General features: G+C 38.2%; 1 protein-coding gene across 2 annotated transcripts in view; it reads right to left on the minus strand.

The window, feature by feature from the left end:
- SYDE2 (synapse defective Rho GTPase homolog 2) overlaps positions 1–22,411 on the minus strand; it is a 52,266-nt gene extending 29,855 nt beyond the window's left edge. For both annotated transcript variants that reach the window (XM_024565349.4, XM_053920518.1), the window contains exons 1-3: positions 20,960–22,411; positions 12,307–12,999; positions 4,133–5,235 (exon numbers count right to left, since the gene is read on the minus strand). In XM_024565349.4, coding sequence (XP_024421117.3) covers positions 4,133–5,235; positions 12,307–12,999; positions 20,960–22,256 — 3,093 coding nt within the window. In that variant the 5' untranslated portion in view covers positions 22,257–22,411. The remainder of the gene's footprint in view (positions 1–4,132; positions 5,236–12,306; positions 13,000–20,959) is intronic.
- Between the last annotated feature and the right edge of the window lie 1,771 nt (positions 22,412–24,182).

Consider the following 24,182-nt stretch of genomic DNA (forward strand, 5'->3'; position numbering starts at 1 on the left):
TGTTTGGGACTCTCTATGCTTCCTGGACTTGCATGTCTATTTCCTCCACCAAAGTAGGTAAGTTTTCTTTCATCGTTTTTTCAAATAGATTTCCAATTTCTTGCTCTTTCTCTTCTCCTTCTGGCACCACTATGATGTGAATTTTGGAATGCTTGAGGCTGTCCCAGCAGCTGCTTACACTATCCTTGTTTTTTATATTCTTTTTTCTTCTTGTTGTTCTGATTGGCTGGATTTTTTTTTGCTTAATAGCTTATTACCTCAAATATTTTGTGTAACATTTCTCTGTATCTCTTATTGACCCTATCCTATATTGAGGCCCATCTTCTGCAGTTTCTTAAATCAAATCATTGATTCTCGGTTTCATCTACTCTACTCATTCCCTTGTAAGTTGTTCTTTATTTCAATTAGTGTATCCTTTATTTCTGACTGGGTCTTTTTTATGTTGTTGAGGTCCTCACTAAGGACCTTGAACGTCTTTATGACCAGTGTTTTAAACTCTGTAACTGCTAGATTTCTTATCTCCATTTTGTTTAGTTCTCTTTTGGAGTTTTGATCTATTCTTTCATTTGGGCCATGTTTCTTTGTCCCCCACTTTGGCAGCTCCCTGTGTTTGTTTCTATGTATCAGGTAGAGCTGCTGTGATTCCTGGTCTTGGCAGCATGCCCTAATGTAACAGGTGTCCTGTACAGTCCAGTGGCACTATCACACAAGTTGAGTACTCAAGGTGCACCCTCCATGTGGAATGAGTACACCCTCCTCTTATAATTGAGCCTTGATTGCTCAACTACAGGTCAACGGGATTTACCCGGGCCAGGCAGCTATAAGACTGGCTGTGACCACTGACCACCAACTCTGCCCTCTGTGGAGGATTAGCTGTGCAGGGGCAAGGTGGTGGTGCTCTGACATGGTCTGCAGCTGTCCGCTGGGTATGTTGGCTCTGGTGTTTCCAGGTGGTGCAGGCCAAAGTCAGCTCTCACCTATGTTCTGTCCAGAGCTACCCTGCCTGAGCTATAAAGCAGTCAGAGATTTGCTACTTGTGCTGGGCTTGGAGATTCCCAGGTGAAGCAAACCTGTGAATGCATGCTGGCTGCTGCTAGTGCTAGGCGTGTTACCCCTTAGCAAGAGGTGCAGGGGCCAGGGGCTCACTGAGGCCAGCTGTTGCTTGTATGATAGGATTTAGAAAGTTGTGGAGCATGAGCCAAGACCAGCCATTCATATGGAAATGTCACAGTTAATAGTTTGGGCGGTCTCTTAAATTGGGTATGTCTGGAGGGTGCAGAAAAGCGACAGCGGACTCTGACCAACTTTCTGTCTGAGAGAATACTGTCCTCTAGCTCCTGCCTTGATGCCAGATACTTCAGTTCCTCCCTGTATGCCACTGGTACCTTTCAAGTTGCTACCCAGATGCTGAAGCTCAGAGGGAGTGAATCTGAGTAAGTCCATGTGTGAGTCCCTTAAAGGGAACTGTTTGGGTTTCCAGAAGTTTCTTCCACCACTTAATCCCCACTGGTTTTTGTAGCCAAAAGTAACAAGGACTTTTGTTCTTGGCACTGGAAGCTTGGGCTAGGGAGCCTGGTGTGGGGCTGGGACTCCTCACTCCCAAGATATCCCTCCTGAATGTTTATCCACCACATATGGATGTGGGAGCAGCCCGCTCCATGTCTCCGCCCCTCCTACCAGTCTGGATGGATGTGGTTTCTTTAATTCCGTAGTTGTCAGACTCCATTCAACTGGATTTCTGACGGTACTGAGTGACAGTTATTCTATATTTTAGTTGTAATGTTGATGTGGTTGTGCAAGGAGATGACCCGTTTTTATCTATGCCACCATCTTGACTGGAAGTCAAGAAGGTAATACTTCAATAGTAATAAATTAATAAATGGAATGTGTTATCCCAGAACCTGAAATTATAATATTTTTAAAATTAGATTTTTAAAGGAAAAAAATCTAACATAGATATTTCCTTTCCTTGAAACATCTATATTAGATTTTTTTCCTTTAAAAATCTAACTTCAAAAAAAAGATATTTCAAAATATATCCCAAACTTCAAAGGTTATCTTCTTAAATCAAGCACTTGAAGTACATGCTTAATGCCATCTGTACTGGATGGACCATGAGTATTATTTCTATAGTAAATTTTTCCATTGGAAGCTAGAAATGGGCAGCCTTCAAAGAATTTTTAAGAAATCTAACAATAGTGAGAGGGGAGGGGAGAAGGGATAGTGGGGAGATGGGTTTTCAGGAACTACTATAAAGGACACATGGACAAAACCAAGGGGGAGAGTGGAGGTGGGGGAGGGAGGTGAGTTTGGCTGGGGTGGAGTGGAGGGGTGGGGAGAAAATGCAGACAACTGTAATTGAACAACAATTAAAAAAAAATGTTTAAAAAAAGCCACAGACTATTTTTGCATGACTATCAATACCTGATTTTCATGGTGAAAAAACCAAGAATAAATACTGGCTAAAAAGGTAAACAAAATTTAAACAGTATACTAGTCTGTAAAATGCAGGCAGAATATGCCTCTTTTTGGAGGGAGGGGAGTGGGGAGAAGCAAAAGAGACAAAATAAGTTTTTAAAAAGTATAGTTCCAAATGTACAACTGAAACTTATTTTTTAGTTCATTTAAAGTAAATCTTTATTAAAATCAATCTTTCTGAATTTTAAGTATAGAAATAAAAGACATTGCTAAAAATATTTTCTTGGCATTTAAAATAAGTTACAACAGTCTTAATATACCCGCTCTTTATAGAAATATTTTAGAATATAGACTGTAAAAGTACAGTGCTATTTGATTACTTACTTTCATACTCAACTATAAAAGTTTCTGTTTAATAATTAGCTTTAAAGTCTGCCTAATCTCCCTGACCTCTTTATATGCTGCCTGAAAAAAAAAAAAAAAAAAAAAAGTAGAGGGGAAATTGAGAACCTTAAGAAAAAAGTAACTGGACCAAAAGTTGGATTAGGAACTAAAGGCCTCACTCCTACTACATAGACAACATAAACTCAACTTGATGTATCACATATCTGAGAAGAGATTTCAAAAGTTCAGATGTTCTACCTTTCAGCTTTAGGAAGCTAGTGCATCTATTTCTGTGGATATAAGCAAATAAGACACAAAGATTAAATGACTTGCCAAGATCACACAGCTATTAATAAAGAAGAAACCAGAAGCCATTTCCTGCATCTTAACACAAAACTCCATTAACTTATGCTGTTTCTACATTTTCCATAAACTCATAATAGATTATTTTAAGTTCCTTTCCATATATAAAGAAACCTAAGATCTTGTGATATCTACTCTTGATATTTTTGATCTATGTTAAGAATACTGATAGCACTAAAGTAGAAATACCTCAATACATGATTTTTAGGCTTAATTTATGTTGCAAAAATGAGTATAAACAATTACTTATACCTCCGAATAATATCCTCAGTGATATGCTGTTTCTCATTGTCATGGTCTGCATGTATTAATACAAATAAAGGAAAATAAGTTCAACTAACTGATTAATATTTGCATATCTTGTTATAAATAGCATCAGGCTTTTTGTTTGTTTTAATGGGATGCTTTTACCTTATTTAAAAGGAAAAGAGAATAAGATGTGTTTTTATTAGTAGAAACCACTCTTCATCCTCCAGGTTATCCCAAAGTTATGAGACAGAAAAGCTTATGCTTTTCAAAGAGTGGGACTAAGGGAGACAAGGGAATAAGGGCAGGAAGTTAATTTTACGAGTGAAGCAGAGTTATTAGATTCTCTGATGGAACCAAACCATGGAGAAACATTACTTAAATTAATTATTTGCCTATGTTATGAGCTCTGGCTTATTCTAGGAATGCCACTGTAAAGCAATCTTGATCTCTAGGTATAAGGCCCATCAGCTCTGGATTACAACATAAAATGTAGAACCATCTAGCATGCTCTCAATCATTGCCAACATAGATTAAGGTATGAATTATACCCTCAACAGTAATATAATAAAAATAAAGAATAGAAAAGAAAGATGTCTAAATTAGATTTTTTTACCTTTAATTCCTTCCCCCAAAATTGCTACAAATAAATTTAATTAACTAATTAATTCATTACGATAGACAGATAAGAGGATAGTAGAGAAACAGAATAAAATAATACCTGACAGCCTCTCTTTACAATTTCCGTAATACACTTCTGTATCAGGAGTGGCACCATCGATCCTGTATTTTCTTGCTCTACAACTTTTCGAATATCAACACCAAACACTACTGGTTCTCGATTTATATCTAGTCCATGAAGAGAATTCTCCCACTGTTCCAAAAGAGTCACTTTCACATAAATAAGACCTCTAGGTTCAAGTTTGACAGCCAATTGATGTGTCTTTGTTACTCTGAATAAGGTGGGGAGAACAACAGTTCCATGACAACACACTCGATTTTTTCTTGGAGTGGGTTCCCAACTGAATACTACTAATTTCAAATGCTGAGCATTTTCAATTTCTATGTTGAAAGTGTGATCCATGTCTAAAAATGTCGTCCGACATGTAAGCAAAGCAGTTCTTGCTTTATTTACTGAATCTACCTGAATTGCACAAAAGACATCCTTTGAATCTATCCGAGGTGGTTTTAAATCCTCAGCACCATAGAAATGCACACTCATGAGCCCAGATATGTACTGTGAACACTTAGGTTGATCGGAAAAGCTGTAGTGTCTAAAAGCATCAATGTCAATTTCATTCTTGCTGCAGCTACTTGGGATTGTTTCTTTTCCCTTTCCAAATTTGTTTTCAGATCCAAGTTTGCTAGATTTAGCTATAAGTTCAGGTGAATCTCCATCACTGAGATAACCACCTTTGCAGGAATACTTAGAACTCATAGAGGTTTTCTTCTGGTAGCTGTGCTGAGAAGATACACTGGTATCAAGATGGTACCGACTTATAACGTTCCTCTTCGCAGCTGTGGTTGTGTTCCCAGAAGGCAGAATAACTGTATGATGAATTTCTTGACAGTTACATTTAGACAAGGAAGGAGTATTATCTGGGCTGTTTATATAATTCAAGTTTCCTTTAACACTCAGTTTCCGGCTAAGTTCTGGCAACCTTTTCATTTTCATGGAAAGTTTCCTCACAGTTCGTGGAGATTTTATTTTATCTGGGAATGACCAATTAATTGAACTGCCTTTTTTCACAGGGCTAGGGCTTGGAGAAGATGGTTCTGTAACTCCCCATTCAGGTTTATTCGTAGGAGCTAGGATCCCAGGGCCTTTAAAAAAAGAAAAAAGGTATTATAAGGTTATATATTTTGATTGCTACTTTATAAACCACCAACTTAACCACCTCTCACATGAACAGAAATTCTTCCCTTGTCTCATCTCATTGTTAAGTTTAGGTGAATCTTCATTACCGTGTTCAAGCAGAATAATAAGGATCTCCAAATGGCTTCCAGGGGAAAGAAGCATCTCCCTCTCCATCTGCTTTTCTATTCTGAAGGTTTGGAGAGGGTAATATAGGTTCTTGTGAGATCTTTTCCACTGTAATATACTTCAGTGAGTATGTTATTTTATAACTATAGTGTATATGAGAGGAAACTAGGAAAGTTTCATATTTTAATATAGTGAAATATTTATTTTAACTTACTTCCTATTTAAATGTTTATTTAGAAATGCTACTCTAATATAAGAATGTTTCTTCTATATTTATAATCCTCTAAAAAATAAATTTTTACCAAGTGATTCCACTTCTGGGACTAGATCCCAAGAAACCCAAAACACTGATTCAAAAGAATATATGCAGCCCTGTGTTCATTGCAGCGTTATTTACAATAGCCAAGATTTGAAAACAGCCCAAGTGTCCATCAGTAGATGAGTAGATAAAAAAGCTGTAGTACATTTGCACAATGGAATACTACTCATCTGTAAAAAAAAGAAGGAAATCTTACCTTTTGTGACAGCATGGATGGACCTTGAGAGTATTTTGCTAAGTGAAATAAGCCAGTCAGAGAAAGATAAATACTATATGATTTCACTCATGAACAAAACAAACAAACAAAATAGAAAGAGATTCATAGATACAGAAAATAGACTGACAGCTATCGGAGGGAAGAGGGGACTGGGGGGCTGGCTGAAAAGGTGAAGGGAATTGGGCAAAAAAAACCAAAAAAGCCTCATAAACAGAGACAACAGTATTGTGATTACTAGAGGGAAAGTGGGTTAGGGAGGTAGAAGAGGAAAAGGGGGGATAAATGGTGACAAAAGGAGACTTGACTTTGGTTGATGAATATACAATGCAATATACAGATGATGTATTGTAGAACTGTATACCTGAAACATGTATAATTTCATTAACCAATGTCACTCCAATAAATTCAATAAAAAAAGTTTTTAGAAGTAAATATAGAAACATATATATGGTAATAAACACAGAAAACGCATCAGGGAGCCATATAGTGAATCCTCTTTTTGGTTTCAAGAAATCAATTTATAATAAAAAATAATCTCCTCTTAAAATAATAAAATGAAATTTCTCACATAGTAATGCTAGTTAAAAAAGAAGTCAAAGTTAAGGACCAAACAAGTTTATAATTTTGACAACTAAGAGCCCTTCTGTGCTAAAATTCTATTAGAACATATCAGCAAAGATTACATAGAATAAACTCTAGTCAATCAAGAATAACTGAATGCCCCAGCCAGTGTGCCTCAGTTGGTTGGGCAGCATCCTGCAAAATGAAAATTCACCGGTTTGATTCCCAGTCCAGGTACATGCTTGGATTTCAGGTTCAGTCCCCAGTTGGGGTGTGTATGGAAGGCAGCCAATCAATATTTCTCTCTCACATAGATGTTTCTCTTCCTCCCTCCCTTCCCCCCATCTATAAAGTCAAAAATAAAAATAAAACATAAAAAAAAGAACTGAATATTGAGCATCAAATCTAACTCAATGATTTTCAAAACTTTAAAGCCATTTTCTTTCTTCATTATTTCTATACAATACCCTAGAACTTCAAAAGCTAAATCAGGGCCTTTCCTTGAAATTTCAACTTATTAAACAGACAACACAGAGATATAAACAAGTTTTCTTACAATTTTCAGTTTTCATGAAGAGTAAAACATTGAAATATTTTTAAAATTTTTTCCACACAAAAATAGCTTTAATTTTTTCTGAATGTCAAAATTATCCAGGTTTACAATAAAAGTTTTAAAAACATATTCAATACAAAAACAAATAAGTAAAATAAATAACAGCCCAAACTGCACTAGCAAGTGGTTAACCAGTATAAATATTGTGGTGAAAATAGTATTAAAAGTAGTTTAATATGACATTATGAATATTTAATTATTATTAAAATAACATCAGCCAGCATTTATTGAGCTAGACAAAATATGAAAAATTAATTTAATAGTATACATAGACCCTCATTCAATTCTCAAAATAATACTATGAGGTAAAATACCACTAGCACTGCACTCTCCAGAGAAGAAACCTCATGCACAGAGATGTCCAATTTGTCTAAGATAACACAGCTGTTAAGTGGCAGAGTCACAATTCGATCCTAGCCATAGGCCTTTAGAGCCTATGCTCTTCAATTCCACACTTTCAGCTTCCTCATCCGCCTAAACATTTTTTCTGTCCGTATATACAAAGTGGGGCAAAAGTAAGTTTACAGTTGTGAGTTTGCAAAATACAGAATTTATCTTGTATTATTATTTATTAATTACTGTATTATTTTCCATATAAACTACTTTTACTCTACCCTATATACTTGCCCTACTCTATGTAGAGCAAAACAACTTTTGCCCTACCACTCTATATATTTCAAATTGACTTTTAAAAGCTATCCTCAACCAGTAAAAAGTTAAAGTACTCTATTTAACCTTAAATTTTCAATCCTCCAGTTTAAAAAAATGTACAGAATACTCAGTTTTATTTTTAAATTTGAATGTGGTTTTAGTACATTTTCAAATTAATAAAGCAAAATGAAAATATCTTCTAAAACATATTACATAAACTTTAACTGATTTACTAAAGAAAATTGTTATCCCAATTATTTAAAATAATACTTGATTCATACTTGATTTTAGTATTCCTTATAAAAATCCCTAATAACCCTAATATCAGAGGCTACTCTATGCAATATTAGAAATGAGGAAAAAAGTATTTAATTCATTTTAAAAATCAATACCCCGATCAGTATAGCTCAATGGACTGGGCACCATCCTGCAAACCAAAAGGTCGCCAGTTCAATTCCTGGTCAGAGCACATGCCTGGGTTGCAGGCCAGTCTGGATGGGGATGCATGAGAGGCAGCCAATCAATGTTTCTCTCATACATTCTGCTGCCCTTCCCCCATCTCTGGAAATAAATAAATAATCTTTTAAAGAATCAACAGATTAAATGACATTTCTTTAAAGTATTAATATAACATTCTCCCTCCACCCTAATGACAAAGAAGTGGTTTCTTTATAGAAAAAGTACTATTTTAAGTATGCCTGCTAGGCTTTTCTGGTAAACAACTAATAAGAAATGAAGTGTTTGATAAACCAGACAAAGCATTGCCTTGTACTGTAAGCCATAGTCCAATTCTACTAGTTTACTGTTCTAAAACATTTTATAGTAATTGGAGTCCTGGTTTAGTCTACAATCTATTTTGTCACAGCATAAAAAAGCTACCCTGTATATTAAATTGCTCTAGGTTTTATTAAATTATAAAGGAGTTAATCTAACCTTCTTACTTTTTTTTTACTGTATAGATATTTAATTGTGCATTAACTATTTCCTACTGGAGTCCTTAACGAAAATAAAATACTGTAGATGTTAACAATTTCTGCTGCAGACAACATGGAATTTATTAAAACAAAAATGTTTTAAATAAAATCTAAGAGTAGAAATATTGCCAAATTCAACAATCACTTAAAACTAAACCACAATTATGCTAATCAAATCACAGACTAGCAAGAAGGGGAAAAATACAAAATGAAAATATTTAAATATAAATTTTGAACCAGGCTAGAACCAAGTGAAAATGGCATACTCCTTCAGTAACTAGCACACAGCAGAAACTCAGCGTTTACTGAATAAATAAAACCAACCAACCAATTGTTAGTTGCCTATAAATTGGTAAACTTTTTAGGAAATACCATATAGGAATTACCTACAGTAGTTACCACCTATAAAGAACTAGTAATGAGTCCTGGCTGGGTTGCTCAGTGGATTGGAGCATCGTCCATACACCAAAAGATTGTGGGTTCCATCCCCAGTCAGAGCCCATACCTAGGTTTCAAGTTCCATCCGGGTCAGGGTTGCATACAGGAAGCAGCAAATCCATGTTTCTCTCTTATTGATGTCTGCCTGTCTCTTTCCCTCTTCCTTTCTCTCTCCCCCATCCTCTCTCTCTCCCTTACTCTCTAAAAGCAATAAACATTTCCTCAGGTGAAGATTAAAAAAAAAAAGTAGTGATACTAGTAATCCATCCTAATGAAGCAAAAAAGATTGTGACAAAAATCACTGCAATAGTAATGAAAACAATCTACTAACACCCATCAGGGAACTAATCACACATATTAGGGCACATCGACCTATTTAAACATTATACTGATTGGGAAACAGTAATGTTAATAATAATGTTAAACATGTACAATACAAGATGAAGATATAACACAGAAATAACAATCAAAAATAGACCACTGATTGCAACTATGTAAAAGATACATACATCTAGAAGTTAGTAAGTAAAAAAACAAGTCATAATTAGGGTAGAATAATTTAAAAATTGTCATTCATATTCAAATACTTTAGCCTTCCTATTCCTTGATCAAAATTTGTTTAACATTTTTATTATTTTTTTTAATTTTAATTTTATTTTAGAAAGAGAGGAAGGGAAAAGAGAAAGAGAGAAACACTGATTTGTTGTTCCACTTATTTGTGCTCTCATTGGTTGATTCTTGTTTGTGCCCTGACCAGTGATCGAACCCACTCTAACCTACTGAGCTACCCAGCCAGGGTTCAAAACTTATTTTGAAATTCAACCATTCCCTTTGCCTATTTCTCAAAAATTTTCTGGCAATATTGCTAAAGAAAGCAGGCCACTTTATATAACCTTTCTGATTAAACTAAAACAAAAACACATGGCATACAAATAAACTAAATATTTCCTTTGGTCAATTTAGAAATGTGTTTATTATATTTTAATATGTTAAAGTAGAGATTTTCAATGTTTTTCATTTCATGGCTATTACTAAAATTCCGTACATACCAAAAAATATATTTTTGGCCAATCTGACAAAAAATAGGTATAATTTTGATTCATTCAGACCATTCTTTAATTTGGCAATTTAAGGGAAGAGAGGTCAGTGCCCCCTGACTAAATAGTCAGGTACTGCATGTTTTAAAAATTCTTATGACACACTGGTTGAAAATCACTGTTAAAGCGAAGAAAGACACTAAGGAAAAAGATAAAAATGACAGTGCCACCATATTTTTTTAAATGTCTGTTAGTCTTTCCAGGTTCAAGATTTGTCATAGACAGAAAAAAATTAAAAGTTTAAAGACGGTAACTTAAAGTGTGTAACACTTTACAGACACTGGCTTTCTAACTTTCTACCCTCATGCCCTCTTGCCTCTTCTGCTCCATTCCATACCCATCACTATTTGCCACACACCTGTAAGCTTTCCCCCTGTCTACCTTTATCTCAACCTGAATTCCAAACTATTAGTTTATATAGTATTTATTCTTCTTTGCATCCAAATTACAAACGAAACACAAATTTACTATGGAAAATCAGTCTACAATTAGAAATGCACACACAAAAATTTTTAATTACCTTCAACCCCAACACAGAGGGAGGGGGGGCCATTAACATTTCCAGTATAACTTTTCAACATTTTTTGCAAAATTGGCATCAGATAGTGGGCAGTTTTGTAACTTGATTTTTCTCTTAACAATGTAATACTTACTCCACCTCCTCATATCCCTAAGAAAAGGACTCAAATGCAAGTAGTTTACTTGTAAAGTAATGAAACATCAGCAAGGAAGTGAGAAAATTCATGGGAAAGTTCAAGGTGAATTATGACACCTGCTACCACTATGGACAACTGGAGTTTAACCTCATGAGAAAACTCTGGGAAACATGTAGAATTATCCCACCCAAGGAGCTGGGGTGGTCCTACTCCAGCTTCTGTCATCATTGCTTAAAGCTCCCAGGCTGCCCTGCAGAGACTCCCTAACACTTTGAAAGGAGCCTCAAGCAGAGATGCAGACACTGATGTTTGGAAGTAGGCTGCCCCCATTTTAATAAATAGTAAAACTCAAGGGAAATGGACAAGGTGCTGACGGCATCACTACACCCCACATCTTTAAATATGCTGTACCATTTGAAATTTTGTAAATTAAAACAATAATGTAAAACAGAACTGCTTTCTTACCAATATTTTGATATTTGCAACTAAATATGCCTTATGTTCTGTTTCCTCCTGGGTGGTGTGTCTGTAACTAAATTTGAAAAGAAGCACACAAGAAAATTAAAGGCAGCACTGGCTGGTATGACTCAGTGGACTGGGTGCCGAACTACAAACCCAAGCATTGCCAATTCTAATCCAGGTCAGGGAACAGGCCTGGGTGCCACCAATCAATGCTTCTCTCCTCCTCTTTCTCCCTCCCTCACCCTCTCTCTAAAAATAAATAAATAAAATCTTTTTAAAAAATCAAGAGCAAGGAAGAATAAAACCATTAGGTTAAGCTATATGAAATACTGTTTTCTTACAAATCAAAACCAGTTAAATATCAGAAATTTCATATACTTCAATCCAATATGTATCAAAGTTCAATTATTTCCTTTAAACAAAAGAATATCTTTCTCGCCCTGTCTGGTGTGGCTCAGTGGATTGAGTGCCAGCATGCAGACCAAAGGGTCACCGGTTCTATTCCCAGTCAGGGCACATGCCTGCGTTGTGGGCCAGGCCCCAATTGGGGACACACAAAAGGCAACCACACATTGATTCTTCTCTCCCGCTTCTCCCTCCCTTTCCCTCTCTCTAAAAATAAAATCTTTAAAAAAAAAAAAGACAGTATCTTTCTCTTCTACTTCCCATCATACCATTCTTGCAACTAAGAGAAAGATAATAACTATCTCAAAAGATCAACACACTAACAAACTCAAGTGTGTGGTAAAAATAATCACCATATATATAAAAAGTTTATAAATGATTTTGATTTTCATGAAAATACATTCAATTTGTAAGGAAAAGTACATAGCTACAACAGACATCTATATTTAGTTTTAGTTACCACCAAAGAACTAGAAAATAGAAGAAGAAAGAAATGGCAGATATATAATCATCTTTACCTGCAAAAGGAGATTTCAACATGGGAGTGTCGTCCACCATTATACCATCTTGCATCTTGTATCCAAGCCTTTGTTTGTACTGCTGCGCAAAGTCTGTGGGATGGATGGAATCTACAGGATTCATATGATTTGATTGTGTGGTCTGAACATTGTCTGTATGTTCAGAAGAGAAAAACAAGTCTTCAGGACGCTGCTCTGCTTTCAGGTCACTACTGGATAATACTCTCAAACTGACAGCAGGAAACTTCAGAACAGCAGCGTTTGCCTGACCCAAACTCAAAGCATTTGATATACCAGAGTCGTCATCCTCAGGAATGGGGTTGTACCATATTTCCCCTTCATCATCTGCATCATTTTCCTCATTGAAGTCTAAAGAACAGTTTCTTGATAATGAAGAATCTGTAGCATTACACACCACATATGTATAATATTCTTCAGATGATTTAAGGAAAGGTTGTGATAGCTGATGTTTAGGCAGAGAAGCAGGTGAGATGGATAAATGGCTTATATCTTGGCATTTCTTAGTTTCTTCTTCCAAATTAAATGATCTCGGAGTACTCTGATACAGCCAATTACGTTTCTTTGACACAGTGATGCTGTTAAGTGGCTTATGACTTCTGAATCCAATATTACCCTTCAAATCATCAAGTTCTTTTCTCTTCATTGTAGACCCATAAACATTTTCAAATAAATCTGTTTTAAAGACAAAAAGAAGGTAGAATATAATTCCTGGTATGCAAAGAAAAAGATGGCCCTGGAGACCAGTTATTCAAATACTATTGCTAAAAAGACAGAAAAGTAACATTAATCACATTCAGAAATTAAAACTGAACAAGAAAAATGTTGGATTTTTCTGCCTAAAAATTATTTCTATTATTTAGAAAGACTGAGAATGTCAATGTCACAAGAATTCTAAGAAAAAGGATAAACACACTATGAGCCTGCCATTATAAACATCACAGGGCTAACAAAGCCTTACTCTAAGAAAAACACACTCTATAAAAATGCTTATATAGAATGCTTTGTACACAGTATACTTTTAATTAATATTTGAATAATTTTCAACTTACTACAAGGACCAGAAGTCTTTAGAAAACACAAGGAATATTCCTACCTTTACAAAGATTAACTTTGAATAAATCTTGCAAAATAAGTGAACCTTACTCATTATTAAGATGCCTGATTATTAAAATTTCAACATTTTGCTTCCTAATCATATAATGCAGTAGCATCTTATGCAGGGTTTAAGTTCTAAATATCTAAGGCAAAAAGAAAAATCCCTTAAGAAGGCCCCATATTAGAACCCCAAATACTGTCACACAGTAAGCACAACACAACCATTATTATTGGCTAGGCACAAAACTAAGAAAATCCTTTAAAAATGTAAATTTGTCTTTTTTAAATGGTAAACATTACCCAACCAAATTAAAAATTAATAAACAAATAAAATATTTTTAAACCTTAAACAAATTGGGTTTCAAGTTCAGTTAGTTCCAGAGGCAAGAAAAGACTAGCAATCAGAAGGGAAGAAAGCTCCCATGAATGCCTACTATGCCAGACATTTTTCTCAACACATTTATTGAATGCCTATTTGCATCAGGTACAAGAGATAAAGCAGTAAGAAAGCCCTTAACCTCATTTAACCCTCACAATAATCCAATGAGACGAGTATAATTTTTTTCATAAGCCTCAAAAAATGAGAAATAATGCAAATTTAAGCCCGTCTAACCCTAAAATCCATGCTCTTACCAGTCTTCCCAACACCATGTTACCCACTAAAAGCAGAGAAGTAGGCAACCCTCTCTGAACATGGTGATACATCAACCCCGCTAACCTTATAGGGTGTTGGCTACTGGTAAGGATTAAGCAAAATAATATTAGAAAACTATATAATTATTAAAAAATATAACAAAAAGTTTTTAAAGAAAAAGAAAACTATATAGTACTACAAGGAAAAGTCAAGTAACTTGCCCCAAATCACCTAGTTTTGAAAAATGGGAGAGGCAGCACTCAAACTCTTTTTACTTCGAAGTCTGTAGTAGTACACCTGGGATACTTACCTCCACCTTCCAGGATTTAATGTGCAAACATGTAACAGATGTTCAATATCTTGAATTGATCCAGTTTAATTTAATTAACAAAACCTGAGGATTCAAGGGTATTTCTTTGGTTCTGTCTCCCTTACACTTAAAATTCAGAACTGAAAATCAGCACATACACCATCACTGGAAGAATCACTAGAGCTTCGGGGTTTTTAGTGACTACATCGTTTTGCCAAATGCACTGAAATCTCGATCTAGTTCACAGTTACGGTAAACCCAAATCCCGTATTATTTAATAGCATTTCAGACCCTCACAGGATATTATATATAGTTTTAACACATATTATAAATTTAAAGCACGAAGTGTAAAATTATACTACTCACAGCTGCTATGAGCCACATCTTAATTTCCATTCTCTCAATGTCTCTAAAAACATGCAAAAAATTTAAATAGTTTGACATATTTGGAGTTTTTTAACATACACTATAAACATACTGCTACTTGTACTACTACAAGTAACTACAATGAGAAATAGAAAGCTACTACTATCCCATATTTAAGCAAATTTAATACTTCTATTCATATAAGCATTTAGTGAATGTGTAATAAATAGTAAAGGGAATAATTACGCCTTTCATAGTCTCGTGAGACACATTTTTCATGAGACTACAAACTTCAAAAACTTGAAACCAAGGTTGCATTGCTGTCGCTGAATATTTCAAAATGTGTGACGGTGGAGCTTAAATTTAGATAAATAGGTACATTACCAAAATTTCTGATAAAGGCCAAATTTATTCAGTTATTAAAACTGAATATAAGCAAGGGAATGGGTGAGGTGGTGAGGGGATTAAGAAATACAAATAGGTAGGTACAGAATAGCCATGGGGATGTAAAGTACAGTAGAGGAAATGCAGTAGCCAAAGAACTTATACACATGACCCATGGACATGAACAATGGTGTGGGGACTGCCTGAGGGAGTGGGGGATGCTGGGTGGAGGGGCACAAAGGGGGAGAAACTGAGACAAGTGTAACAGCATAATCAATAAAATATAATTTTTAAAAAGCTGAATATAAGCTACATATTCAGGCAATAAATTTTACTTGAGCAATTATTTGTAAATAATTTAAATCATTTCATTTGTACCACAGTTAAATGGATGTGTGTAAATATACATTATATAGAAATGGAAGGCTATTTGCAATCTTCCCTTCATTCCCTTTTATGCTAAAATTAATGTTAAACCTTATTTACACAAACTTAAAACTTACCTTTAGCTTCAGATTTTATACATTATATATAAAGTAAAAGTTAAGTATCAAGCACAAGTAAAATATATAAAAATAAGTGCGCAAAGTTACAAGGCAAAAAAGTTTTTATTCTCTTGCAATGACATGTTATAATTATCAGGTTCTAATTAAAATCATTTTTACTTTAAATATCTATAAGAAAATCCAGAAGTGGTAATTAAAATTTTTTACTCAGAAAAATATTTACATACTGGTGAACTACTCAAGCCAATTTTGTGTTCTCAACTTCTATTTCATAATAAATCTACATGACTCATTATTACTGAACATTTAACTAGTGCCCAAAATCATCAGCACTTTGAGAAAGAATGTATTTCACCCTTCATTGAAAGTGTACAATGTATAGATATCTTTCCGTCATTTTAATATTTCTACTACAGAAACAAACTGTTGCTTTTGCTTACTTCTCTTTTAGAAATCTAAGTGTAAGTATTCTCATGAACACTGTATTCAAGTTCAAATAAATACAAGCAGTCCTGCTTATAGTCAAGTCGGGCAGCCCAAAAGAAATAACTAGAATAAGCAAGCTTAAGCTTTAGCCTTAGGTGTATATACAAGTAGATATATAGTCTTTTCCAGATAAATCTAAATGGGGAGAGAAGTACACTGAAAAGGAAAGAAGTGCTTTTTCTATCTTTTACTTTTCCTCCCTTGTGATTAGCAATAAAAACCCTTAAGAAAAAAGCTGTGTGTTAGCTTTTGTGACAGGAAAGTAGAGAAGAAAAAAAACACTGAGACTATTTTCAGTTCCACAAAAGTAATGAGGAGGAGCAAGAAAAAAGAAGCACAAAAGAAAAGATGAATAGAATAAGTGCTCCTAAAGGGGTATACTCTAGCTCAATTCAATTAGGAGCAAGGCAGTACTCCTCGACCTCTGATTATTTCACTCTCCATCCCGAATTCCAACGATCTGCGGCAAGGCAGTATTCTCACAAAGCCTGCTTGCCTTTCTCTTGATAACAGCTAAGCACCAGGCATGGTACCAAATGGATTATCTTTTTTAATCCTCATAGCAACCTGAGGACTGAGGCTATGCAGTATTGAGTAACTTGTCCAAGTTCACAAGCCTAGTAAGTGGTGGATCTAATCAGAAACCCAGAACCTCTGTTCTGTTTACCACCATGCTATATGGCTTGTAGATTCCAAATTCTCATTTTTATTGGTACAAGATCAGTCCAATATGGAGAGAATTGCTTGAACTTGTTATATATAAGGTAGTAAGCATAAATTCATACATACAAAATTAAAGCAGAAAGAGCTCAAGTGCTTTTATCTAATAGGGGTCAGTGTTCATCATCAGAATAAAGTATAATGGTTTTTCCAAAGTTCAACCAATGTATTAAAAGAGGTTATTGGAGGGATTGAGAATTCTAGAACCTTTCTACTTAAAATGAGTATTAAATAGTAGCATCCTTACTAGGAGTCACAGTGCAGACTCTCAGGTCTGCATATTAAATCTGCATTTTAACAAGATTTTCAGGGAATTCATATGCACATTAAACTTGAAAAGCACTGCTCTGTAACTGTGAAACACACACACACACACAGAGTGGCAAGAGTTTAGAAAATATCCTTAGTGATTCTCCAAATATAAACACTACTTAGAAATGTGGGACTTCCAGCCCTGGCCAGGTGGCTCAGTTGGTTGCAGCATCTTTCCCTGCACCAAAATGTTGTGGGTTTGATTCCCCGTCAGGGAACATGTCCAGGTTGCACTTTGATCCCCAGTTGAGATGCACGTGGGAAGCAGCCAATCAATGTTTTTCTCACACTGATGTTTTTCTTTCCCTTCCTATGTCTCTAGAATCAGTGAACATACCCTTAGGTGAGGTGAGGATGGAGGGACAGAGGAAGTTTTCCTACCACCAGCAACTCCCAATCTTCTATGGTACCCTTCCCCCCAAAGCGTACACACACACACACACACACACACACACACAACAAAAGCAAAAACTGGACTTGTTTCTAGGGCCACAATGGCAGAATTTCTCAGAGAGGGATTTAAAACTATTGATAGAACACAGTCATAAACTATATGCCCATAGCTTCTAATCTCAAAGGGCAGATGCATTAAAGAACTTCTTAGAAAAATGCATAAAGACTGTATCTCACAAATGTAAGAAATTAGATGAGAGGAAATAGAGAAGAATCTGCATTAAAAGTATCAACTGCACTTCTAGATATAATGCACAAGATCATACCTACTAATTAATACTTATTTAAAAGAACTCTCTAAAGATTATAGACAAAACAGTAACAAGTTACATGTCCTGAATTTTTTTCTTTCACAGATTATGGAGCAAGAAAAATAGAATCAAAGTGAGACTAATTATTTTTTAAAGCGGTAAAAGGACAACATGGCTCAAACTGGAGCTTCTGAATTTATTTCTGAGTACTATATGCTAATTAAACTTATTTATAAACACATAATGAAGTATAGTTGGCAAATAGGTTAAAATTCCTTCATAATCTTAAGGCTTGCAGGAACTTGACAATATTTACTATGTGTAATGGCTTTAGATTTCTTAAATAATCATTTCAATTAGGAACAAATTGGCCAATCTGTGAATCCTACATCCCCAACTGCAACAAATCATTGGCATTACGATACTACCGTAAGTTTTAGTGGTTCTTAGTAAAAAAAAAAAAAAAAATCAAAATAGAATATCATTTTGGCTACCATATGTCAAGTCATATGTGTCAAAAAATTTCCAAAATACCTACATAGATAAGATATCTCTATCCCATTACATTCTGTATTATACATTCTAAGTATAACTGTTTTAAAAGAAAATATACTCATAAAAATACTGTGTAGAAAAATGGATATAAACCTTTTAGGCTATTTAACATCTTTATACCACCAAGAATGTACTGATTCATCTGGACTGCCCAATTAATCTTTCAGAAAACATATTTAAAAGTAGAATCCAAGTAACATCAATTTGAACTAAGTAAACATTTAAAGGTAAAGGTTTAAAATGGATATAGCAGTTGATTAAAAAATGTCTTAAAACCTATTCTAGAATTCTATCTTCTTTGCAACTTTGAGGAAATTGCTGACCCTTGTAAACTTTGTTGAAATTCCATCCATCTCCTCAATCCAAATAATTTAATAGAATTAATTGAATCAAACCTCAAAAGAACTTTAGAGTCTCTCTGACCTTTATACAAATAGTGATTTTAGAGTCATAAAGACTTGAGTTTGCCCTGGCTGGTGTAGCTCAGTGGATTGAGCGCCAGCCTGCAAATCAAAGACTTGAGTTTGAATCCAGTAGTGACCTTCCGCAAACTACTCAACCTCTCTGTTTCTTTGGTTGTTAACAGTGACAGGAAACAACCACCGAAGAAACCCAGGGGGTGAGGGGGAGGGGTGCAGATAAAGATTATATGGGAACCACATAAAGCATCCAGGATGTTTTAATAGCTTTAACTAACCTCCATGAAAAACAGTTCTTAAAAGTAATAAATTCTCCAAATCTATACTAGATATGTAAAGATTGCACAATTGTTTTTATCTTTTGTAAAAAGATGAATTGATGATATGAAAGGAAGTAACATCTGAGAAAGTTCTTTAAACCAGAGATTAAGCTTTTGCTTAGAATTCTTGTAAAATATCTAAAATACCACGACATAGTAATTCTAATGTTTCATTTTAATTTCTTTTAGTTTCACTTGTTTCTCAATTTAAAAAATCAATTAATTTATTTGTAAAAATTACATTTATTATTGCTTTTAAAATCCTTGAATGTTTACACTACAACTAAGGGCATTAAAAGCCCCATCAGATGGTAAAAGTTTAACCTTTGCAACAAAGGGTAAAAAAATATTTAAAGTTCTATACAGGTTTTAGCTGTGGCTCAAATTTAACTGTGCTACAAAGAGTTAACTGAACCAAAATCAGGGGAGGTACAGCTACAATGGCAATAAAACGTAATAAATGATTATAAATACTTTACTCGTGAAATGCGTATTTTAATTTGAACTTAACACAAAGTACACCTCTCTTCACAACAGCAACAAAAAAATCACATTCTACTACCCTGTTATTCCAGTGAAATGGAATAAATTTGAGGGAGATTTTTGACAGGCATGAATTACAGATTTATAGATTCAAAGAAACTTCATGTGTCTATATACTTTAAATCAATAATTTGACTTGTTCTCATTGTGAGATTAGAAGTCTTGGGAACTTTGTTTCTCCCCACTGTTTTGCGTTTATTGGTTAAACAAAGTTAATGTGTATAAACCTAGTCCTGTAGAATTGGTAATTCTTACCACAGCAACTGCCAAGTGCTGTGAATATATTTTACATTTCAGCGTTTACTGTTTTAAAAATTATTACTGATAAATTATTTTCACTGAAAGTCCTCATATTTAAGAGTGAGATTCAAAAGGTCGTGCTGCTTTGGGCTCACTCTGAAGGTTTGTTCTCTCAGAAGAGAATTTTTGCTATTTACAACATAAAGATTTCTAGAACTGATAACCTAAACCTACAGTGGAAGTTAAAAATCACACACATACAAAATAGGCATCAAAATCCTATTATGAGGACAAGTATACTTAAGTTTACAAATGACTTTATGTCTACAGTTGCCTAAGTACGTAAGGGGCATTTTTCTTTTCAATGAAATAATATTTTCATTAAAGTACCATTGTTTTTCCACAATAAAAAATACTATTTAACTTTGTTAAGAGGGGAGGGAAAGGTGGAGAGAAGTACGAGAAATCCTACCTGATTAAAAATACATTTTACTGTGGTAACTTTTTCTTGGTTTGCCTGGGTTTTGGTTTTTGGTGTATGTGTCTGTCTGTGTACACACGTGCCTGGGAGGGGGAGGTATAATGAGTAAAATGACAGCTTATGAAGTCTGTAAAGTCTTCCTTGGATCGAATTCAAATGTACAAACTCCACAAGTCTACGGATTTGCCTAGAGCTACAAAGAATAAAAACCAAGGCAGCACCGCCCAACTCCAAACCTACTAAAAGCGTGTGGTGAACTTCACCTTTACTCACTGTTGTACTTAAGAAGTAGGCACACTGACTGGTTCATAGAGAAGAAACAACAACAACAAAAAAAAAAACCCCTAGTTCCTCATGCCACTGTCTTGGGGGCGGGGAGCAAAACGAGTGAATGCATTACACTAAGTAACCTCGAAATCGCTTTAAGCTGCCACTTACACGACACTTACTCTGCTCGGCACGGGCACCTACCAGTCTGCAAAATCCCTCCAAACACAGAATCCCAGTGAGTTAACATAAGGCTCGAAGTGTTAGCATTTTTATTGCAAACTATTCACCTGTCAGCGTAATTCTTTCGTTTCGAGGCACCGAGAGGACTTGGCTTTCACGCATTTTCAAAGCGGCCAGAGTTGGAGAGGTGCCCGGCGCTCCCGGGACTTTCGGGGGCGTCCCAGCGGCGCGACCCTTCGTTCCCAGGGACAGCAGGCGTCCTTTGTACATCCACTTCTGCAGCTTCTTGACTGTCACCGCGGGCGGCCTGAGGAAGGGGAGCCCCTCCTGGCCGTCTCCTTTGCTGCGTATCACAGGGCACCCCGCAGGGCCCCCGAAAGTGCTTTCCGGGCTACGGCCGGGGTCCTTGGAGCGTGGACTCGGGAGGCCGGGGGGCTCGGCGCCCCGCGCGCTGCCTCCGCGCCAGCCGTCCATCCCGCCTCCACGTGGCGGGGCCTCGCCCCGGTCCTCCCGCGCGCCGCACCTGATCCAGCTGTCGCTGGGCCACCGCGGGAAGGGACTGGACTCGGCGCCTACCCGGAGGCTCTCGAGGCTTCTGCTGCAGGACGGACGCATCCGCGGAGTCCGCGGGCGGCCTCCCCACGACTCCCTCGGAAGCGACCAGGGCGGGGCCACCTGCTGCCAGGGGCGGCCCCCGCCTCCCCGCTCCCAGGGTCCAGGGCAGGCTCGCCGGCCCGCAGCGCCGCAGCCGGAAGGCGGCTGGCGCAGAGCCCGGGCGCCCGCCGGGCAGCCGCGACCCGCCCAGCCCCGCCGCGCGCCCGGGTCCGGGGGCAGGTCCTGCATAGCCTGGATCAGCAGATGATAGGCCTCTCGCAACTGGGTCCGCAGCCTGCCCGTCTCCAGGCGGCCGCCCTCCGCCCCCGGGGAGGAGCCCGCCGCCGGGGGAGGCGGGGGCCTCCGCGCCGCCTCCGCCCCCTCAGGCTGCGGCGCGGACGGGGAGCCGCCGGGCAGGTTCTCGTAGTAGTCGGCGGCGTCCTCTCCGCCGCCCTCGGAGCCCGGCGCGGCGTGCGCCGAGGCGCGAGCGAGCCCGCGGCTCCGAGGGGCGGCCTCCTTCCCGCCGCGCGGCCGAGGCCCGGGCGCCCCCGACTGCTCCGCACGCCGTCGGCGGACCGGCGTCTTCGGCCCGCACGCCTGCGGCGACGGCGGGGGCGGCTCCGGGCTCTGCGGGGCTCCGCCGGCGAGCTCGCTCGGGGGGCCGGTCGGAGCACCCCCGGCGTCTCCCTGGGCGGCGGAGGAGGCCGCCACAGTAGCTGCAGCGGCCGCCCGGAGCCCGAGTCCCCCGGCGGCGCGGGGCCCTCGCCTTCCCCGCAGCCTGGACAGCGTCCTCCTCAGAGGGTCCGCCATCCCCTCGGCCTCGGGAGCCGGGCCCGCTCCCGCCGCGGGGAGAGACCGGTGCCCCGCTCTGGGAGAAAGCTGCGCTCGCGGAGGCGGAGGCGGCCGCGGCCGCGGCGCCCCATGACCAGCGCGGGCCCTCGCGGGCTCCTCACATACTTGGCATAACTCTGCCGCCGGGAGGGGTGGGGGAGGGCGGCGGCGCCGCAGCGCGCATGCCCGGGGTGCGGGCCGCGACGGGGCGTGCGGGGCCGGCGGGAGGGCGGGCCGGGGGTTGGCTGCGGGTGAGGCGGAGAGCGCCGAGGGCGGGCAGGGCGGGCGAGCGCGCGGAGCGTGGGAGTGTAGCGGGGAGGCGGGGAAGCGCGAGGCGAGTCTGTCTGGGCCCGAGGCTGCGAAGTTCTGGTTGGGAAGACAGATAGGGAAAGTGCCTGCCTGGCCGCCACCCGTCACCTTCGCCAGCCTTCGCGTTGCCACCGTGGCGCGAGCAAGCCCGAGCTCGAGAGCAGACAAAGGTTGCTGTGACTGACAAAGTGTGAGGACAGGTGTAACTCATTGCGATGAATCCTTTTTTGTTAAAAGTAAGAATACCACCTTCGGTATCTCTCTTTAAAGTCTTTTTTTCCCCCAGTTTATGCTAAAACAAAATTAATTCTGACACCAACTGAAACTTGTAAAATGGAGCCACAAATGTAGTGTCCCCTCCATCACCCAGATAGCGCTTCATTTTTATTAAAGCTGGGTTGAGGATCAATTGGATTGAAATTGAGAAACAATGTCATTTGGAAATACCAACTCTCTCAAAAACATGTTCTATGTAACACTTGTAAACTGAAGTATGTTGTGTTGGAATCAGTGTGTTGCATCACCCCTGATTTCGGCAATATTTTTCAGTGTTTACATGTTAGAAAGGGCCTTTGCGTAGCTCATGAATGTACTTTTAGCACAGTACTTGCACATAGTAAGTACTCAAGAAATATTTGTTGAATAAAAGCTCTCATAACTGAACAAGAGAATTTAGCTCTAACTTACGGTTTCCATCTATATTCTCACTATGTTAAGATTTTTTTCCCCCACCAGTCAAAGTCTCCAGGCTCTAAATGTTAGTCCCTGGAGTTTAGCCAGGTACTTTGTTAGTACCTGGTCTCTGCCTCGGAATATTTTTACCTGCATCTCTCTTTTCAGAAATCTTACCCATCCTTTTAGATTCCACGGAGCCCTGGCTGGTGTGGCGCAGTGGACTGAGTGCGGTCTGGGAACCAAGGGGTCGCCAATTTGATTCCCAGTCAGGGCGTGTCCCTGGAGGGAGGGTGTCAGAGGCAACCATGTTTCTCACTCTTTCTCCCTCCTTTCCCCTCTCTCCAAAAATAAATAAATAAAATCTTAAAAAAACAGAAAGAAAAGATCCCTACCAACTGCCTTCTTTATAAAGTCATCTCTGATCTCCCAAATGGACATGATCCCCCATTCTTCCAAACCCCAACAGTACTTTATTCGTACCCACACATAGTATATTTATTGCTTTTTTTGGTATTATTCAACACATACTTTCTCCTGTAGAACAAAATTCATAAACTCCTGAAGGGCATAAAATAGGCTTTTGCATTGTTCGCACAGTATAAATGTAATGTTTTTTTTCACATTTTTTTATTGTTGAAGTACACTAGTCTCCATTTTCCTCCTCCACTCCCCTCCATCCCAGACATCCCCACCTCCCTCCCCTGATCTCACACCTCTTTGGTTTTGTCCATGTGTCCTTTACATATGTTCTTGAAAACCATTCCCCCTTTTACATGTAATATCTTATATACTGGACATGGTAAGTACATATTTTTTAATTAACGTCAACTTGAATTTGAAGGAAATAAATGGCTTTAATTTCCAGTCTGTTGACTAACTCTCCACTAGACCATACTGCAGTAGTGTTGTTTTAAAATTCTT

The sequence above is a fragment of the Desmodus rotundus genome, chromosome 3 (assembly GCF_022682495.2).
Source record: "Desmodus rotundus isolate HL8 chromosome 3, HLdesRot8A.1, whole genome shotgun sequence".
NCBI lineage: Eukaryota > Metazoa > Chordata > Mammalia > Chiroptera > Phyllostomidae > Desmodus > Desmodus rotundus.